Source organism: Carcharodon carcharias, chromosome 1 (assembly GCF_017639515.1).
Source record: "Carcharodon carcharias isolate sCarCar2 chromosome 1, sCarCar2.pri, whole genome shotgun sequence".
NCBI classification, from domain to species: domain Eukaryota; kingdom Metazoa; phylum Chordata; class Chondrichthyes; order Lamniformes; family Lamnidae; genus Carcharodon; species Carcharodon carcharias.
In genome coordinates, this window is record NC_054467.1 from 180,311,473 (window position 1) to 180,332,653 (window position 21,181).

Here is a 21,181-nt window from a genome sequence, read left to right on the forward strand (position 1 = left end):
AGATGGAGGTAGGAGAAAAATTTTAAGCAAGGGTTCATGTGAGGATGGACAAGTGAGGTCAGACTCCACAGTCAAATAGCCTGTGATTAAGATATGATAATGTAGTGGTTATGTTACTGTGCTAAAATCCTGAGAATTAGTTCAAATTCCACAATAGCTACTTAAGAAATTGAATTCAGGGAAAATAAAGCTAAAAATAGCAAACTGTCAGTAAAAATGACCATGAAGCTATTGAATTGTTTTAAAAATCCAATTGGTTCACTACTATCCTTTGGAGAAGATAAGCTGTTCTCCTTACCCCAGTGTAGTCTCAGTCCCACACAACTGTGATTGACTCAACTAATTTGGCAGGGCGATGGGCATAAAGACATAACACTGCGAAATGTGGCACATGAAGGACTGAGAGAGACAGATAGCACTAGAGTAACAAATAGTACTCAGGGGCCAGGCTAAGAGGGAATGCTAAAATGTCTAAACTAGGTTTACAGAGCAAGTATAGGAATGCATGAAGCATGGTAACCAAGTTTGGTGTACTGCAGGCACAGATAGCGACATGGGAAAATGATATTGCAGTGATAGGAGACCTGGCTCAAGAAAGGGCAGGATTGGACAGCAAATATTTTTGGATATAAGGTGAGACAGGAAAGCTAGGGAAAGAAAGAGAGGAGTGATGGCAGTATTGATTAAGGAGAATAAGAGTGGGGTGGGGGGGGGGGAAGCGGGGATGTCTAGAGCGGTCAAAGACAGCATCTAACTTTAGAGAAGACATTACACTACTGGATGTATTCTGGAGACCACAAATAGTGAAAAATAAATAGAGGAGCAAATTTGCAAGGAACTTACAGAGAGGTGCAAAAACTGAAAGTTATAATGGGGTGCTTTAATTATTCTAATATAGACTGGGATAATAGTGTAATGGTCAGAGAGAAGGAGTGTGTTTCTGAAGTGTATGCAGAATTGTATTGATCAGTTTGTTTCTGGTCCAGTGAGGAAGAAGTCACTGCTAGGTCTGGTTATGGGGAATGAGGTGGGTTAAGTGGATCAAGTGTCAGTAGCGGAACATTTGGGGGACAATGATCGTAGTGTCATAAACTTTAAGTTATTTACGGAAAGGGCAAGGAACAATCTGGAGTCAACACAAATTCGGGGAGGGCCAACCTCAGTGAAATGAGAACGGATCTGTTTCAGGTAAATTGGAATCAAAGATTGGTAAGGGAACAATGGACTTTAAAGAGATAGTTCTAGCACAGTTGTGGTACATTCCCACAAGGGAAAAGCTAGAGTTCCCTGGATGACAAAAGAGAGGGAGTAAATGAAGCAGAAATAGAGCATATGGCAGATGTCAGGCTGATAATACAAATGAGGCCAAATATATAAAGTTCAGAAGGGGAGCGAAAAGAGAGATAAGAGAAAGTATGAGGAGATTGGCAGCTAACATGAGGGAATCAAAAAATCTTCTATAAGTGTGTAAATAGTAAAATGGCATTGAGTGGTGGGGTAAATTAGGGACCAAAAAAAGGTACGTACACATTGAGGTAGAGGGTATGGCTGAAGTACTAAATAAGTCCTAATCGTTACCAAGGAAGATGATACCGTTGAAGTCTTGGTAAAAGATGAGAAATTGGCTGGGCAAAAGATTGATAGAGGTATAAGGCTGACTCTACTTAAGAATGATAAGTCACCAGGCCTAAATGGGATGCATCCAGCAACTACAGGCCAGTCAGTTTCTCAGTGATGGGAAAGCTTTTAGAAATGATAATCTAGGACAACATAATTAATCCATATTTGTCTAAGGGATGATAAAGGTAAGCCAACAAATTTGTTAAAGGCAAATCTTGTTTAATTATGAGTTTTTGATTGGGTAACAGAGAAGATTGATGAGGGTAATGCAGCTGATGTGATGTGCATGAACTTTCAAAAGCGTTTAATAAAGTAATAAACTTGTCAGCAAAACTGAAGGCCACAGAATAAGAGAGCCAGAGGCAACATGGCTTCAAAAATGGTTGAGTGATAGAAAATAGAGGAATGGTTGTTCTTCAGACTGGAAGAAGTGGGCTATAAGATCTGGGGTTCAATCCCATCAATTACAATTGTCAGAATGCATTGGGAAAGTTATCGAAAAGGACCCTGCAGTTCCTGCTTAACTACAGACGACTCTGGATAGAAGTATGTTGTCACAAGTTGCATAGAATTTATTAACTTAATTATAACAAGTACAAAATTACAATACACAACAAAGGCAGTGAATCAGTCCATTCACTCTGGAGCGCCGGCTCTTGACTTCTGGCTGACCATGGCGCTGTCTCTTGTTCTGTTGACCAAAGTCTATCTTCTTTCTTCTCACTTCATGTTGTGTTGCGTGCCTAGTTACTGAAAGTTGTTGCTTATTAACCCTTGCTAGCAACCATCTCTATGCATGATCAGTAGTATCCTTTGGTTCTGACTGGCCCAAACAGCACATGATCAGTCCCTGATTAGTTAAATGTGATCAATGTCTGATTGGTCTCTTAATGATGATAGTCACCCACCATCATTTCCTGTTGTCTCCTGACTGGTCCTCTTAAGGTGTCAATTACTCATGGGACTGTCCCTCTCATTATAACCTTTTCCTGTTATTTCATTAAATTTTACAACTTTCTTCTAAGGGCCCTTGAAATTATCCTGTGTCTGCTTATTTGAGATAAGATAGCATGTGATGTCTAGTAACACTAGACTCATTGGTCCAGATGTCTAATTGATTCATAAGTATGTTCTGTAGAACTCACATTAAAACAGATGCTGCTTATCAGTGTTATAGTTAAGAGAACCGCTTTGCCTTTATGCTTTTGTTGAATCTGCCAGTGCTTAGTACAAATCAATTAAAATAAATAATGTAGCATAGCCTTACAAAAATTACAAAGTTACAGAAATTACACAAAACCTTTATAAAATGCATATGAAATCAGTGTTTAAAAGTGATTGGTATGCTAAAGGCAGCAAGGTTCATTTAAACAACATGACACATTCCTAAGTAATAAATGTCAAGAGAACTGCATAGCTACAAAGGCTCACTACAAAACTTAATTCTAAACTTACAGAATCAAAGATGGTTACATACTGTCGAGGAAAGTGACTGATTCTTCCTTTAAAACATCACAAGCTAAGCTACACTACTTTGACACAAGGCTGAATGCTTTAACACTTGGTTTTGCTTTGCACAATAGGCCGTTGAATTTCAGGAATACAAACTGATAAGTTTTAATTGCTAAGGAGTTTGATGGTCTTAGACCAGAACCATTCAACCTTGATGTCTTGCATCATTGGCTTGGGGCCATGTGGTTTTTCTCACTTGTCACGTGAGAGTGACACTGTTAACAAAGATCAAGTCATGTGATGTGCTAGTGTCCAATAATTCAGCACAATATATTGGGTTAATATGCTTCAATTACTTGATTACTACATGTAACTAAACTAAAACTATTAAAATTATTCAGCACGGACTTCCCTACAGTGATTTCTCAGGAGTCGGTACTAGGACCAATGCTTTTCTGTATATCTATTAATGACCTAGGCTTGGGTGCCCAGGGCCCAATTTCAAAATTTGCAGATGAAAAACTTGTAAGTAATGTGCAGTGTGAGGAGGATACTGTTGGACTTCAAGAGCACATTGATTGATGGAATGGCAAACACATGGCTGATGAAATTTAATACAGAGAAGTGTGAAATTACATATTTTCTAGAAGAATGAGGAGAGGCAATATAATCCAAAAGATAACATTTAAAAATGCAGGAACATAGACACTTGTGGTGTTATATGTGCACAAATTATTGAAGATGGCAAGGAGGTTGAGAAGGTGGTTTAAAAACTAATGGGATCCTGGGCTTTTTAAATAGAGGCATAGAGTGCAAAGGCAAGGAAGTTACGAAGAACCTTTATAAAACATTGGTTCAGCCTCAACTGGGGTATTAGTGTCCAATTCAGAGCAGCACATATTAGGAAGGATGTGAAGGCTTTAGGGAAGATAATAAAATATGTACAAGATTGGTTCCAGGGTTGGGAGATTTCAGTTACAAGGATGAAGGACCTGGGGTTGTTCTCCTGAGTGATGAGAAGGTTGAGGGATGATTTGATAGAGGTGTTCAAAATCATGAGGGGTCCGCAGAGTAGCTGGGAAGAAACTGTTCCCATTGGTGAAAAGGATCAAGAACCAGAGGATACAGATTTAAAGCAATTGGCAAAAGAGGCAATGGTGATGTGGAGAAAAATGTTTTAACCTCGTAGCGTTTAGGATTTAGAATGCACTGAGTGGGGGTTGGAGGCAGATTCAATTGTGGCAAAGGGGAATAGGCTAAGCACAAAGAGGAAAAGAAAGTTGATGGGCTACAGGGAAAGGGTTGGGGGAATGGGACTGGCTGAGTGGTTTTTGTAGAGAGCCAGCACGGACACAATGGGCTGAATAGCCTCCTTCTGTGCTGTGACCATTCTTTCTAAACTTCTATGATTCATAACTGTCCTCCGAAGTTACTTAGCAAGACATCAAACTGCTACAATCAGGTCAACAAACGCTGGCCTTGCCAGTGACAGCCACATCCCAAGAAATAAGAAATCTGCGATATGCACCATCTACTCTCGTTTCGGGAACAGTAACTCGGACAAAGTACCAGGTTCAACCAGTGACTTTAACCATTTCACCATGAGGCAGCACTTTCAGGAGAGTGAAAAATTGAATGGACTTAGAATAGTGCACCTGTATTTTAAGTAATAGCAATACTTTCACCAATATAAAAGACCCATGCCAAATAAGTAAAATACTAGTTCTAGATTCAAAAAATATTTTGCATCCATCTGAGAGCAAAAAGGAATCCAAGTGAAAAACAGGACTCAAGTAATACAAAAATCACAAAAGAAAAAAAATTATAATAGGTCATCTTGATGGATATGCAGTTAATAATTAACCTGCAGAGGGGGTGACCCAAAGGAGCTGCCCATGTGCTCAATGAAGCAAATGGCCTAACTGCCTCTAAGCCAATCCAAGCTATGAAGAGGACATATGCAGAACCTGGATTTCCCTTAATCTAGAAAAACATCCCAAGGTCCTTGTAGAGATAACTAAGGGAACAGAAACCAAACCAGAATGATTCAGACGGCACAAAAAGCTTGGCCAGGGTGTGTTTAAGGGGGTTCATAAGAGAGACAGACAGGTGAAGGAATTCCAAAAGGCACAGGTGTCAATGGTAGGGAAGGAAGGAATGCACAAGAGGCAGGGTCAGAGGAGCAGGGTTTAGAGTGGGCCTAGAAGAAGTTACAGTGATAGGGAGGAATGACACCATTAACATAGCTATTTTATGTTTAGCCCAAAAATTGATCCCATAGATGCCTCAATAGTTAGCAGATTTCCACTTAAAAATGAACTATAAACATAAAACAAAGTGTATTTCTAATATTATCTCCAGTTGTACATCACAGTCCAGAAAAGAATACCAGGCATACTTCATTCAACATGGCTGCAGTCGAAAAGCTGCTCCAAAGCTTGGCAACATCAGTCAGTCACATGCACAGTGTGTCATGTGGAAACTCCAGGACACTTTGCATCCTGGCAAGCTACATATGGAGGAAGTGTCTCCAACAGTTCAAGCTCAGATTTTACAAGCTTGGAGACTGACTACAGTGCATAAGGAAATTGAGTGTTTTGTAGTTAGAACCTTTCAAGAGATGGTCACACGTAGCTACAGAGCTCGGGAGAGAATACAGTGAGTATCCCCCCGGGGTATCACACACTCAAGTTCAGTGAAGATACCAGCACCTCAGAAAAAGCATAGTCAAATGCAAAATTCTAAGCTGTGATATCTGGAACATAACAGTGCAACTAACAAACCGTGTACAAGCAAGGTTCCAAGTTGCTCACATATGAGCAGAGGATATGACTGAGGTACTGGGGGAGTTGAGGGAGTAGACACATTGGATAGGATGAAAATAGATAGAAATGAAAAGCTAAGTAGCATCACTTAAAGTTAACAATTTTGTCACGATAGACTGTATCTTAAGTTGCTAAGGATGGAGATAACAGAAGCTCTGACCACAAGCTTTCAACTCTGCTTGGGTATGGCAGTGGTGCCAGAGATTTAGGATGATTTAATACAACATGGACAAAAAAGTGGAGGGGGGTAAAAATGTTCACTACTGGCCAAATCATTCTAATGTCAATGACGGGAAAACTATTAGAGATCATCGTCAAGGAGAAAATTAATTCTCTCCTGGAGAAACATGGGGTAATAAGTAGCAGCCAGCAGAGATTTGGTAAGGGCAGATCATGTTCAACTAGCCTGTTTGAGTTCTTTGAAGTAAGATGAGATGGATGAAGGCAGTACAGTAGATTTTGGATTTTAAAAAACCATTTGCAAAAGTACAAAACAAACTTATTCAGAAAATAGAAGCATATAGTATTACACGGATAATGGTAACTTGGGTACATAATTGGTTTAAGGATAGGAAGCAGAGTGTGATAACAAATTGTTTTACTGATGAGAGAGTACACATAGCAAAACTCAGAGGTTGGTATAAGGGCCATTGCTTTTGTTATATATAAAAGTGACTTGGAGTTGGGTATAAGCAATACAATTTCCAATTTTACAATGCAAAACTTGCCAACTTACTAATTAGTGAACAGGATGGTTGCAAATTTGAGAAGGATGTAGACAAACTAGTGTGATGGGTGAATACGTGGCAGGTGCAGTTTAATGTGTTTGTGTGAAGTGATGCACTGTTAGAGGTTCATGGAGAGCAGACAAACTACTATGTTGAGGAGGGGTGCAAGTGCAAAGACCCATGGGGGCATATTCACACATCTTTGAAGGTGGCAGGCAAGTTAATATGGCAGTTACAGGAAGGAGATTAGATTAAATTGGACAGTTCTTTCAAAGAGCTGGCACAAGCAAAATAGGCCAAATAGCCTCCATCTGTACTCTAAGAATCCACAATTCTGTAACAGCTCATCCAATCTTTCTTTCAGACCAGGTAGTGCATTACACAACGCCTTCTCAAATGATTAGTTACTGGTTTAACATATCAATCTTGAACCAATATCGACTGTGCATAGTAGTTAGTCAATAAACAAGCTATGTTTTCACAAGGCGAAAACATGGTTGCAACAAAATTTAGGGAACAATTGACCCACAGCTGAATCTTATAATGACACAAAGTTATGTTTTTTTTAAAAAAGTGCAAGAGATATATAAAATCATAGTTAAACATGCAAATTGAAAAGATATATGTCATTGAATATACTACTTAAAAGTAAACAAGTTACTGGATATGGTGCCAGAACTGAAACAAGGAAGTAAGGGTTCTCTTCTACAACCCACCAACATTTTGATGCTTATTTTTGTCGAGTTCTCTTGACAAGGAAAGCTAAACTTAACTCACATTGGGGGAATTAACCTGGACAGTATCCAGTTTAAGATATAGCAATTATGGAATACTTTGTGATGTAGCTTAATTCAACTCTGGATGGCAGGAATCCAAGTTATACTTGACAATATTTGTAATTACCTAAAAACAAAAATGGGAAAAAGGTTGCAAGATCCTTAGCTGCTATAAATCACTAATACAGCATTATGTCCTGCCACCAAGTCCAGAAAGCATGTAGTTCACTCGGGATGTGTGTCTGGCAGCAAGACAATAGAACATCAGTTATTCCAATCATTTGTTTGTTAAAGATGAAATATGGCTAAAAAGTATTTAATTTATGCTGGCCAAAAGTCATTGACCTGAAACGCTGAGTTTGTTTCTCTCTCCACTGACCTGCTGAGTATTCACAGCATTTTATGCAATTTATTTACTGGTCAAAAGTTTAGTTAGAGGTAAATTTTAAGGAATGTCTTAAGAGAGATAGAGTCTCGGAGTGGTGTCGGGACAGAATTCCAGAGCTTAAGACCTAGACAACTGAAGGCACGTCCATCAATGGTGGAGCAATTAAAATCAGTGGCGGATAGGCCAGATCCATATGAGTGCAGATATCTGGGAGGGCTGTTGGTCTGGAGATTACAGAGATAGGGAGAGGTAAGGCCATGGAGGTATTTCAAAACAAGATTGTGTGTTTTAAAATCCAGACATTACCTAAGTGGGAGCCAATGAAGGCCAGCAAACAAGGGTGATATGTGAACGGGACTTGGTGCAAATACGAAAGCAGGCAGCAGAGTTTTGGATGGTAAGGATATATGCTGACGCTAGTATAGTAAGTGTTAGTGGACTAGGAATGCAGACACCTGGATTAATGCTCCAGAGGTAAGTTCAAATTTCACCACAGCAGCTGGAGGAATTAAATTTCAATTAATTAATAAATCTGGAATAAAGTACTAGTTTAATTAATTATGAAACTATCAGATTGTTGTAAAAAATCCAACTGATTCACTAATGTCCTTCTGAGGAGGAAATTTCCAGTCGTTATTCAATTTGGCCTACTTGTGACTCCAATTGCAGATCGACGGGAGTTGACTCTTAACTGGTCTCTGAAGTGGCCTAGTAAGCCACACAGTTGTAGGAGGCTCACCATCACCTGCTCAAGGGCAAATGGGCTTGGGCAATAAATGCTGGCTTTGCCAGCAATGCCCACATTCCATAAACAAATAAAAACAATAAATGGTCAGAATTTCATCTCAAGAGTGTGGCCAGATAAATACTGACACCAAACCAAAGAAGAAAACAAAAGGATAAGTGACCCCAAAAGCATGGTCAAAGAAATAGGATGTAAAGAGCATCTTTTTGGGAGTTTTCTATTAGTTATTCATCTTTTTCAGATGAAATCAAGGTGCATTCACAGCAGTGAAACTACACCTGTTCTGAGACAAGGGGTTCAGTTCAAGAGTCCACCACAGAGTTGGCAGCTGGCTAATGGCACTTAATACTGAAAAATGTAGCCTAAAATAGTCAAAAGTATCTAATGAACACCATCACTTTAAGATAAAGCAGGAAGAAAAGGTCAAGTGCAACAGTTCCACACTTTACAGCGTTACTCTACAATTAATACCACAACAAGACAACCGAAGAACTTTTAACCATAATCAGGTAGATGAATAGAATATCTATTTTCTATATTTAGAGTGTTAAAATAAGGAAGAATGGAGGAATCAAGTATATAAATGGATTACTTTTCTCAACAAAAATTAAATTAAGGCTTCACCTTGAAAATGTAAATGTAAGCCAAATGATTATGCCAAAACTTAAAGCATACAGCACAAATGGCATTTGTCACTTTGTTTTAAATAAAAACATGGTTACACATGATTAAAATCACACCCAGACTGAATAACAAGTGAGTTAAAAAATGACTAGTCAACCCAGTTTTATGATCATTTCTTTTTAATCTAAATGTTGTGTACAATAACATTCAAATGAAATAGCTTTTTACTCTGCGCTGATGTTTTGTATAAAGAGCACTTTCACAGAAAGTCTGACATTTTGGTGCAAGTCTTGTGGATGTGCATTCAGTTATGTTATATATATATATATATATATATATATATATATATATATATATATATATATATATATATCTCCTAGTTATCAAACTGTTGCAGTGAGGAACCATAACTTCAGGTAATAGAAAAAGCTGTAAACATCTTCATAGCCTTGTAGTTTCCCACAAATTTCTTCCATAAAGACACTTTTTATGGCTATTTAGGTTATACAGTAAAGTACCAGTTACTTTTGCTGACAATATCATTACACAGGGTGACATTTTAAACCACTGGCAAAAAAATTCTTCAATTAGTTTTGCCTTTAATCAACGGCACTTTCATAACTGGACACCAATCAGCAATGCCAGACTAATTTCAGTGCAGCCAATTGCCAAATTAAGTTTACATAATTTTAGTTGCATAGTTAAATGTCTTTATGGGTTGTGCAACTTAAATGTGCTATGTTAAAATGAAATATTTCCACCTCTCAAAAAAGCCACCACTTCTTTGGTCAGTCTGCACAGGACTGCTAACAAAAGCTCCTTTTATCAGCTGTTGTATTCGAAGTGTTCTCACACAATGGATTGTACAACTCCCACTAAGCAATACTTTAGCTCTCATGCACATTTCAGTTAATGACAGAATGCAATAGCCAAGTACCGTTGAAGAACAAGGCCTCGTAGCACAACCTGGGGATGGGGGTGGTAAAGACAGGCAGGCAAGACAGAATGGGCCGATTCCAATGATTTATCAAATACAGCATTCAAATTTCAGCAGACAACATTTAAGATTTCATTTTGTTCACTAATTTATTCTGTTTTCTTAGAAATTAATTCTCTTCTTGAAAGATGGGAAACAATTCAGGCAAGCGGTCTCCACATTTTTCAGTTATTGATCTTGATTCAAAGTGAAATTTTCCCCAATTAGAATTACTCAGTCAGATGTCAAACAGTCCATTTACCTAAAATCAAGCTGCTGGCGAAAAAAAGTTACCTTATTCTTTCATTAAGATTTCATGATTTTTTTAAATAAAGTCCTCCCTGTCCTTACTTTGAATAATGTAGATAGGTTGCTGCCTGCATAATGGTTGTATTCAGAAATAAATAGCATCTTCTGCTTTCCTGAGAAGATTGTAATTTCATTAGTATTTTCTGTGATTGCCACCAGCACAGGGACTTACAGACTTCCTTTTCTGGTAAGTCAGAGGTCAGGATCATTTTTCTTCACTCCCTGGTGCAATTTCTGCAGGAGAAACTCATGACATGCCCCTCCTTTAATAAGCTTTTAATAAAACTACAGAAGACAGTGACTCAAAAGGCACATGAGTAACATAGCTGCTCTGGCTGGAATCTGTAAACAAGTTTTAGTCTTTGCATTTCATTTATTACAGAACAGACTAAAGTCTATTGGTTTCCTCAGCAGTTAGAATAGGCCATTTAGGGAACACAGTCAACCCATCCATCCTGCTTTAGGATTCGCCCTAATAACATTGTTAAATAAAGCAAAGTAAGATAGTATACACACACTGTTTTGCAGAACAAAGTTAGTATGGTAGTGTAGCATATAGTACATAACATAAATGACCTTCCTCCCAATCCCTCTCCATGTAATTTGGAGTAATTTGCCATGATTTTTTTTTTTACAGAAGATTGTTTAACAGATATTGATACCAGATCACCAAGTTGGGACCCCAATATGATCTTTAAAACGCCAAGGGTGATTCAAGAATGTTTTGACAGTTTGCTGACCACCTGCATTATTCAGATGCGAAAAGGCCACACAAAAAGGATCAGGCTGGCAGAAGTTAAACACCATCATATTTTTGCAATGCTTCCTCCAACTTCTGAGTCACCTTCTGGTAAAAATGGATCTGCTGCTGAAGAAAATGCTGCATTTGCGTCTTGAAGTCTGACACACGAATAGTGTGAAAATGGTGAATCTCTGCTAGTGTGGCAAAAGAAATAGTGTCACAACGTTCACGGACCCCATCTGCCTGCTGCAGCTCCATCTTCCCTTCTTCCACATGCCGTTTACTCTCCTTTACTTTGGTTAGGGCACCTGTTACAAATAGAAACCACAGTCAGTCACCTGGACAAGTACAAGAGACAGGCTTTACAAGTGAGATTTTGGAGGCTAGATTAAAAGTAGGGATATTCAATATGAATGGAAAATCTAGTCAATGCAACATTCACCACCCACAACTTAACAATACCTTCTACATTTTAAATGTTTGCGTTCTCTGCTGGTCATCTGATCTGATCAGTCCTCAATGAAGAGAATTGTGCCCCCATTACTCTAGTGATTCAAATAGTCAGTAAGAAAAGCCTGACCCATTGGGATGGGAATTCGCCAGGTTTCTTCCACTAATGGTGCCGCTCTTAAGCGTCACCTCCACCCACTTGGCTTTCAGCTACTTGGGGCCTCAGATACAATGCAGACTGGACAAACTTTCTAGAGGAAACAAAACACCAATTGGGGATCCAGTTATCACAAACTGTTCTTTCCAGAAGCAATTTAAAGGATAGCATTGGTGGACACTAATAGTAGGTTTCTGTCTGTAATCTCAGCCCCAGCCATAGGTGGCATCCAAGACATCCATCTGTCTTTTCGGGACAGCGAGACTCAAATAGGAGATAAAGATCGTCATTAAACTTGCATTTTCAAACCATGTTTTTACTCTCATAAGTTCCACGTTCAAAGTAATGCAATGGAATTTGTATATCTTCATTACATCAAAGTAAGTAGTACACAAATAGCGTAACAGTTCAAAGCAAGATGCAAATATTATGATTACAACATATAATGCTAAATTACTTCCAAAGGAGAAAAAAAGCAGGAAAGCAAAAAGGGGAAGGGGAAAAAATGAAAGGAAAAAAGAGAACAAAGAAAAAGAGAAAAAATATAGTAAGGAGAAAAAATATATAGAAAAGGGAAATGAAAAAGGTGTAAGAAACTGAAGAAAAGACAAAGAAAGAGGTGTAATGTAGGCAGATGCAGTGGCCAATCTGCACACAGCATGGCTTTACAAACAGCAAGGAGATAAATGATCAGATAATTTTAACAGTGGTGTTAGTTGCAGGTTAAAAGTGATACACCACTTGAAAGTTCCTTTGCTCTTCTTCAAAAAGTACCATATAATCTTTTACATTGGCCTGAGGGGGCAGACAGGGTTTATTATTTCATGCAACAGAGTGTTTAATAGGCAGATATCCATTTACTGAATCAGGCAGAAGACATTCTGTGAATCGCAACTGTTTTATTGTTAAACTATAGTTCAGCACAAATACCCATTTCCACTCTTCCCTTTTGGATCCGTTCTCAGTCCAGAAGCAAAACCGCTGACTGGGGGGGAGAAACCTAGCTCTTAAGTACAGGCTTCAATGAACAACACCTGCTCTCTTTCACTCTGAAGCTTCTTTTGGTTTACTCTTAGAAGGGACCTGCGTTTCTAACGTGTCAGACAGCACCGCACTCCATCAGAAGGAAAATAATCATTTTATCATCAATATCTTCTGAGCTTTAAAAACAAAGCATTATTTTACTGCTCACAAGATGATCTTAGAGTTGGACTTCCTGCCCTGCCACTCCAGGTGATGTCTAATGCAAGAAACATCCTAAAGTGGCTGATATGCAAACATGCTTTGAGACTTGGAAAAAAAAGCAGCTACAAAATTATCCAACCCCAGAAAATCATGAAACAGGCTGGAAAGCAAAGCAAGACCCGTATTTTATGCTGCAAAAAAGAGATACTGCTTTGAACCACAAAACTCAAACCTTTCTTGCCTTTAACCAAAAAGTTAGGAAGTGTGGAATTTGAGGATTAAAGTACACAGGACTTAAACATACTTAATCAACCTTGGACAAATGGTAGTATTCTTGCCTCAGAATGAGAATGTCATGGGTGCAAGCCCCACTTCAGTATATTAAAGGACATTGCATTATTGGAACTTGCTGTCTTTCAGATGAGACTTCACACTGAGGACAGACATTGAAGATCTGTGGCACTACCAAAAAGAGCATTCCTGTATGTTGGCCAACAATTATCCCTTAACCAATAATCAAATTATTTGGTCACTTACCATATTGCTATTTTTCATGTGCAACTTAACAGTAACATTTCCCTTCATTTCAAGATCAACAATACTTCAAAATACTTCATTGACTGTGAAACTCTATTAGATGTCCTAAAAAGTTATTTAATCAAAGTTAAAATTTACTATAAATTGAAAGATGATTTGAGGGAGAAGATCAGCCATGATCGTATGGAATGGTGGAGCGGACTAGAGGGGCCATATGGTCTACTCCTGTTCCTGTTTCTGATGTTGTATTCTAAACAATGCCTTGGATTTGCTTATTTGAGTGGGGGAGATAGAAGAGAAGAATAATCAATTGTGACTGCCCCATCTGATCACACTAATTTGATTATGATTGAACAAAGATAAATGGCTTATGCAAAATATAACAAGAGATCCTAGCTGCAGAATTTATGTGTTTGAGTATTATAGCAATTGTTGCAAGACTGGCTTGGCTTTTTTTTTGAAAATTTATGATAGTTAATGGTTATAAATAGGTTTTATTTTGTGCTAAATTTCAAAAGCAGACTTAATGCAAGTTCAGATTGAGGCTGCAGTGAGAGACATTACATACAGTTCTAAAACTGAACAAAACACCACCATAAGTCAATGAAACAAAATATGTTGAAAAGTAGTAAAATAATATTATGACACTGGTACAGTGTAGAATATACTAGCAGTACAGAATTTCATAACAAAATATACACATCTACTCTGAGCTCCGAAAAGAATCATATGGACTCGAAAAGTTGACTATTTTTTTTTCTCTCCGCCGATGCCGTTAGACCTGCTGATTTTTTCCAGCATTTTCTGTTTTTGTTTCAGATTTCCAGCATCTGCAGTATTTTGCTTTTATACACATCTACTGTTGGCTTTAAGTGCTTCCATGAAATCCTAAGATACCCTCAAAGTGTAGTTATTATGCTTCCAAACTTGCACTGTCCAGAGGGGGCTTTCAGCTATTCTAAACACACACACACACACACACACACACACACACACACACACAGTGACAATGTTCAAACCAATGTGAGGAGACGATGAAATGCATGAAACATGCCAAAAGGCAATTTTTCCTATTGCACATTCATACCCATAGACTAAATATGCCTTGTAAAAACACATTTGAATCACTGTTTATGCACAACATAGAAAATAATTTTTCAAAAATAAAGTTTATGGGTGGAATCTTGAGATGCTCCTGGGGGCAGGAAATGAGGCGGGTGGGGGGCACTTAATTGTGTGGAAGGCCAAAAGTCAGCTTCCTGGCAGTAGGATGAAACTACGATATTATGTTGGCAGCAAATTGATGGCAGGTCAAGCTTCCGGTTCGGGAACCTCTTTTTAATACATTTGCATGTCATGCATGGTCATTAAAAGGCAACCTTACCATAATTAATTGTACCTTTCCGATTAAGTAAACAGCAAGTGAGAAACATGCTCCTTCAGATTCCTTCAACTTAAATGTGGTGTGCAGCAGGTGAGGTAGTCTTCCTGGTGGCTTTGGATTGAGTAGAAACTGTTTATTCTTGTATGGGGAGCTTTGTTCAGCTACTGGAGGGGAGGCATTGATGATTGAGACTGGATGGTGGCAAACGAAGATGAGTGGATCATGGCTGACCGAGGGAGGGAAGGAGGGGCAGCCCAGTGAAGTCTCATCAGGAACAAACAGAGGAAGCTGGGCTTCCATGTTGAAAGACGGTAGGTCAAGAATGATTTTGGGAGATCAAAAGTTATACAGGGAAGGTCCAGAATAATACAGAGGGGGTCAGGGGTAAAGGAAGGTAGTTCCACTGTCCCGGGTTGGGGGGGAAGATCGAGGGTGATGGAGGCAAAGTCAAAAGGTAATTAAGGGAGGGGGAAGGGTGATGGCTTCCAGTTCCAGGGATCCAGGTGGAAGGTGGAGAGGGGTTCAACCCCCTCTCAGACAGCGAGGATAATGTTCCAGGCTTGCAGGGAATGAATGCCTATTGGGTGCCCTTTTAAAATTACGCCTGGATATTCAACCCTGTGAGGTAACAGCGGGGCCATCGACTTCCTGTCTGCCTTGCCACGCTCCTCGCACATGAATACCTAATCGGCTGGTCGAAGCGTGATCGGCGTGGCCAGCCATCCTGCCTACGAGAGGGAGTGCCACACACTTCCGGTCCCGCTGCCAGCAACTTGCCACTACCAGAAGATTCCGGTCTATGTATATTTTTGGAAACTGACAGATACATAAATACAACACACAGATTTGCCCAGAACTGAACAAAAATTAGCAGTTCAAACTTTCAAGGGTGCATGTCACACAAATGTTTTCCCCAGTTCTCAAGCATACTATAAACAAACAAAAAATAATGTACTTGAATTCACCAGCAGGGTATGAAATACAAAAGGAACTGTAATCAGGCAGTGTCTCATTTGGGCTTTGACACAAGAAAATTCTGGAGGATAACAAGATTGGCAGATAACAGACATTCCACTGCAAATGAAACTCAAAAGCTCAAGCAAGGCCAGCCACTTTGGTTAGCTAGAAAACTTGACTTGAATTCAAATCACACCCCTGCTCACTAATCATAGGGCTGAATACTAATAAACACATCACAGTCCAAACAGGAGCAGTGCTTTTTTAAAAAAAATAAAAGGTTTAATAAATTACCCGAACAAAGATTCAACCAGTGCCACACTGACGTTTATATCCATCAAGAACCTCAGGTGCATCAAACTAATAAACATAAAATTTCAAAACTTAATTTCCATATAAAGACTTTCCTCCCATTGTACATTCCCATTCAGAAACTCTAGTATATTGTGGTCAGGCAGGCTGCCTCCAAAAAGGACTAGTTACATTGGATATGCATGCTGCAAGCATCTAATTACAAAAATCAGACTTCATTTACTAATCAATACTGATTCCATCAAACTCATTTATCAGAAGTTCTCTGCACAACAGCTTCTACAACATGTAACTAAATTACAGTGCTACTGTTAATTGGATCCCAAGCCAGATGGTGAAGTATGAAACTAGGTAAATCCTTGGTTTATTCACAGAATGAAACATTACATACGGCCTCCTATCTAGCAAATCAGTTTTTTTTTATTCTTTAATGGGATGTGGGCATCACTGGCGAGGCCAACATTTGTTGCCCATCCGTAACTGCCCTTGAACTAAGTGGCTTGCTAGATCATTTCAGAAAGCAGTTAAGAATCAACCACATTCCCGTGGATCTGGAATCACATAGTCCAGACCAGGTAAGGATGGCAGATTTCCTTCCCTAAAGGACATTAGTGAACCAAATGGGTTTTTACAACATTCTATGATAGTTTCATGGTCATCACTACTGAGGCTAATTTCATATTCCAGATTTATTAAACAAATTTAAATTCCACCAGCTGAAATTCCAGTGTCCCAGCAGTCTCCCTTTTTAAGTGTTCTATATCATTAACATACATGAACAGCTACTATGCTGTAGAACCATATTATTACAAGAAGCAAGGAAGATAGGCTTTAATGATCTTCATAATGTTTAAATATGCTATCTCCACTTTAAAAAAAATTCAGCCAGCTAAATTGTTTCTACAACAGCAGTTACCAGTAGGAATGGAAGTAGTCATCGATTCCCGATTTTACAATTTAAAAAAGGTGATCAAGACTCCAAATCCTCAAGCCTCCATCACATCAGAATACACACTCATGCAAAGGCATGAACGCAAAGGCATTTTTAAAGCCAAAGTGACACCTATTTTTGCTATATACTGCATATATTTTTTCTTCTGTGTGTGCCAGCACTAATTCATATTTATTGTACAATGATGATAAATGCGGCAAATTTACTAATCTAGCAATCCAGAGACCCAGGGCAATGCTCTGGGGACCAGCATTCGAATACGGAAGGTGCCAGAATTTGAATTCAATAAAAACGTGGAACTAGAAGTCGAATGATGACCATGAAACCATTGTCGACTGTCGTAAAAACACATCTGGTTCACTAAAGTCCTTCTGGGAAGGAAATCTGCCCTCCTCACCTGGCCCTCTGAAATGGCCGAGCAAGCTACTCAGTTGTATCCAACCGCTAAAAAGTCAATAAAAAGGAATGAAATCAGACGGACCACCTGGCATCGACTTGGGCACCGGAAACAACAGCAGCAAACCCTGTCAAGCCTGCAAAGTCCTCCGTACTAACATCTGGGGGCTGGTGCCAAAATTGGGAGAGCTGTCTCACAGACCAGTCAAGCAACAGCCTGACAGTCATACTCACGGGATCATGCCTTACACATTATGTCCCAGACACCACCATCACCATCCCTGGGTATGTCCTGTCCCACTGGGAGGACAGATCCAGCAGAGGTGGCTGCACAGTGTTATACAGTGAGAAGGGAGTTGCCCGGGGAGTCCTCAATATTGACTCTGGACCCCATGAAGACTATTGGCATCACATGAGCAAGGAAACCTCCTGTTGATTAATGCATACCATCTCCACTCAGCTGATGAATCAGTGCTACTCCATTTTGAACACCACTTGGAGGAAGCAATGACAGTGGCAAGGGTCAGAATGCTCTCTGGATGGGGGAATTCAACGTTCATCACCTAAAGTGGCTTGGTAGCACGACAGACCAAGTTGGCTGGCTAGGCTGGGTGGCGAGCGAACCAACAAGAGGGAAAAACATACTTGACCTTATCCTCACCAACCTGCCTGTTGCAGATTCATCCGTCTATGACGGTATCAGGGAAGCATTGGCATAATGGTACTGTGACTGGACTAGTAATCCAGACCCAAGGTAATACTCTGCTTCGAAACCCACCATGGCAGATGGTGGAATTTGAATTCAATAAATATCTGGAATTAAAAGTCTACAATTGTCGATTGTTGTAAAAACCCATCTGGTTTACTAATGTCCTTTAGGAAGGAAATCTGCCATCCTTACCTGTTACGGCCTACATATGACTCCAGACCCACAGCAATGTGGTTGGCTCTTAAATGCCCTCTGAGAAAGGGCAATTAGGGATGGGCAATAAATGCTGGCCTAGCCAGTGACGCCCATGAATTAAAAAAATAACCACCGCACAGGAGATGAAGTCCCGCCTTCACATTGAAGATACCCTCCATCATGTTGTGTGGCACTATCACCGTGCTAAACAGGATAGATTCCAAACAGATCTAGCATCTCAAGACTGGGCAGACATGAGGCGCTGTGAGCCATCAGCAGCAGCAGAATTGTACTCGAGCACAATCTGTAACCTCATGCCCTGGCATATCCCCCACTCTACCATTACCACCAAGCCAGGGGATCAACCCTGGTTCAATGAAGAGTGCAGGAGGGCATGCCAGGAGCAGCACCAGGCATAACACTAAAAATAAGGTGTCAACCTGGTGATGGTACAACACAGGACTACTTGCATGCTGAACAGCATACACAGATAGCGATAGACAGGTCTAAGCTCTGCAGTCTTGACACAACCAGTCATGAATGGTGGTGGACAATTAAATAACTCAGTAGAGGAGGAGGCTCCACAAATATCTCCATCCTCAATGTTGGAGGAGCCCAGCACATCAGTGCAAAAGATAACACTGAAGCATTTGCTACAATCTTCAGCCAGAAGTGCAAATGAATGACCCATCTCTGCCTCCTCCAGGGGTCCCCAGCATCATAAAAGACAGTCTTCAGCCAATTCAATTCACTCCATGTAATATCAAAAAACAGCTGAAGGCACTGGATAGTGCAAAGACTATGGGTCCAGACAATATTCCGGCAATAGTACTGTAGACTTGTGCTCCAGAATTTGCTGTGCCCCTAGCCAAGCTGTTCCAGTATTGCTACAACACTGGCATCTAACTGGAAATGTGGAAATATGCCCAGGTATGTCCTGTACACAAAAAGCAGGACAAATCCAAACTAGCCAATTACTGCTCCATCAGTCTACTCTTGGTCATCAGTAAAGTGATGGAAGGGGTCATCAACAGTATTATCATGCGGCACTTGCTTAGCAATAACTTGCTCACTGGCGTTCAGTTTGGGTTCCGCTAGGGTCACAACTTCTGAGCTCATTACAGCTTTGGTTCAAACATGGGCAAAAGAGCTGAACTCCAGGAGGTGAAGAGAGAGTGACTATCCTTGAGATCAAGGCTGCATTTGACAGAGTGTAGCATCAAGGAGCCCCAGCAAAACTGGAGTCAATGGGAATCAGGAGGAAAACTCTCCGCTGGTTGAGAGTCATACTTAGCACAAAGGAAGATGGTTGTAGTTGTTGGAGGTTAATCATCTCAGTTCCAGGACACCACCACAGGAATTCCTCAGGATAGTGTCCTTGACCCAACCATCTTCAGCTGCTTCATCAATGACCTTCCTTCCATCACAAGGTCAGAAGTGGTGATGTTTGCACGATGTTCAGCACCATTTGCGACTCCTCAGATACTGAAGCAGTCCATGTCCAAATGCAGCAAGACCTGGACAATATCCAGGCTTGAGCTGACAAGTGGGAAGTGCCACTCAAGTGCCAGGCAATGACGATCTCCAACAAGAAAGAATCTAACAATCGCGCCATGACATTCAATAGCATTACCATCACTGAATCCCCCACTATCAACATCCTGGTAGTGATTGTGGGTTTGGAAGCTGCTGTCTAAGGAGCCTTGGTGAGTTTCTGCAGTGCATCTTGTAGATGATGATGCAAAAACTGAACTGGACTAGCCACATAAGTACTGTGGCCTACAAGAGCATATCAGAGGCTAGGAATCTTGCGGCAAGTAACTCATCTCCCGACTCCCCTGAGCCTGTCCATATACAAGGCATAAGTCAGGAGTGTGATGAAATACTCTCCACTTGCCTGGATGAGTGAAGCTCCAACAGCACTCAAGGAGCTTGACTCCATCCAGGACAAAGCAGCCTGATTGATTGGCACCACATCCACAAACATTCACTCCCTCCGCCACCAAAGCACAGTGGCAGCAGTGTGTACCATTTACAAGATGCACTGCAGAAATCCACCAAGGCTCCTTAGACAGCACCTTCCAAACACACAATCACTACCATCTAAATGGACAAGGGCAGCAGATAGACGGGAACACCACCACCTGGAAGTTCCCCTCCAAGCTACTCACCATCCTGACATGGAAATATATTGTTGTTCCTTCACTGTTGCAAGATCAAAGTCCTGGAATCCCTCCCTAACAGCACTGTGGGTGTACCTACACCACATGGACTGCAGCGGTTCAAGAAGGCAGCTCACAACCACCTTCTCAAAGGGATTGGCAACAAATGCTGGCCTAGCCAGCGACATCCACATCTCATAAATAATTTTAAAAACACCCAAAGTGACTATTACATGCTGTCAATGAATTCCTTCATCCAAACTGAACATCCAGTACTAAAAACAGAGCTAGACACAAAAAAATGATACATAAGAATCACTTGCAAACTTGGCAGCTTTCAGTTGCCCAACTTTGTCCACTCAAATAACAAGTATAATTTTCAAGCCAGCTCTGTAAAGAGCTCATGATAATTAAAATGTGTCATTTACGAATATAACTTAAACTGTGATCTGTTGACCCCTTAAATGAAGATTATCAGCAAAGGCTAGCTGAGGATCATTCGGTGAATCCCTAAGGAGTGAGGAGTCCTGTAACCAGACAGCAGAAGTACTCTTTCAAATCACAACAGAGCTACTGTAAATTTAATGCTTTCAGTTCAGT

General features: G+C 40.2%; 1 protein-coding gene across 1 annotated transcript in view; it reads right to left on the reverse strand.

The window, feature by feature from the left end:
- Positions 1-9,449: 9,449 nt before the first annotated feature.
- LOC121281882 (sorting nexin-18-like) overlaps positions 9,450-21,181 on the reverse strand; it is a 54,028-nt gene continuing 42,296 nt past the window's right edge. Inside the window, exon 2 of the mRNA XM_041194998.1 lies at positions 9,450-11,493. Within this exon, the coding sequence (XP_041050932.1) occupies positions 11,240-11,493 (254 nt within the window). The 3' untranslated portion in view covers positions 9,450-11,239. The remainder of the gene's footprint in view (positions 11,494-21,181) is intronic.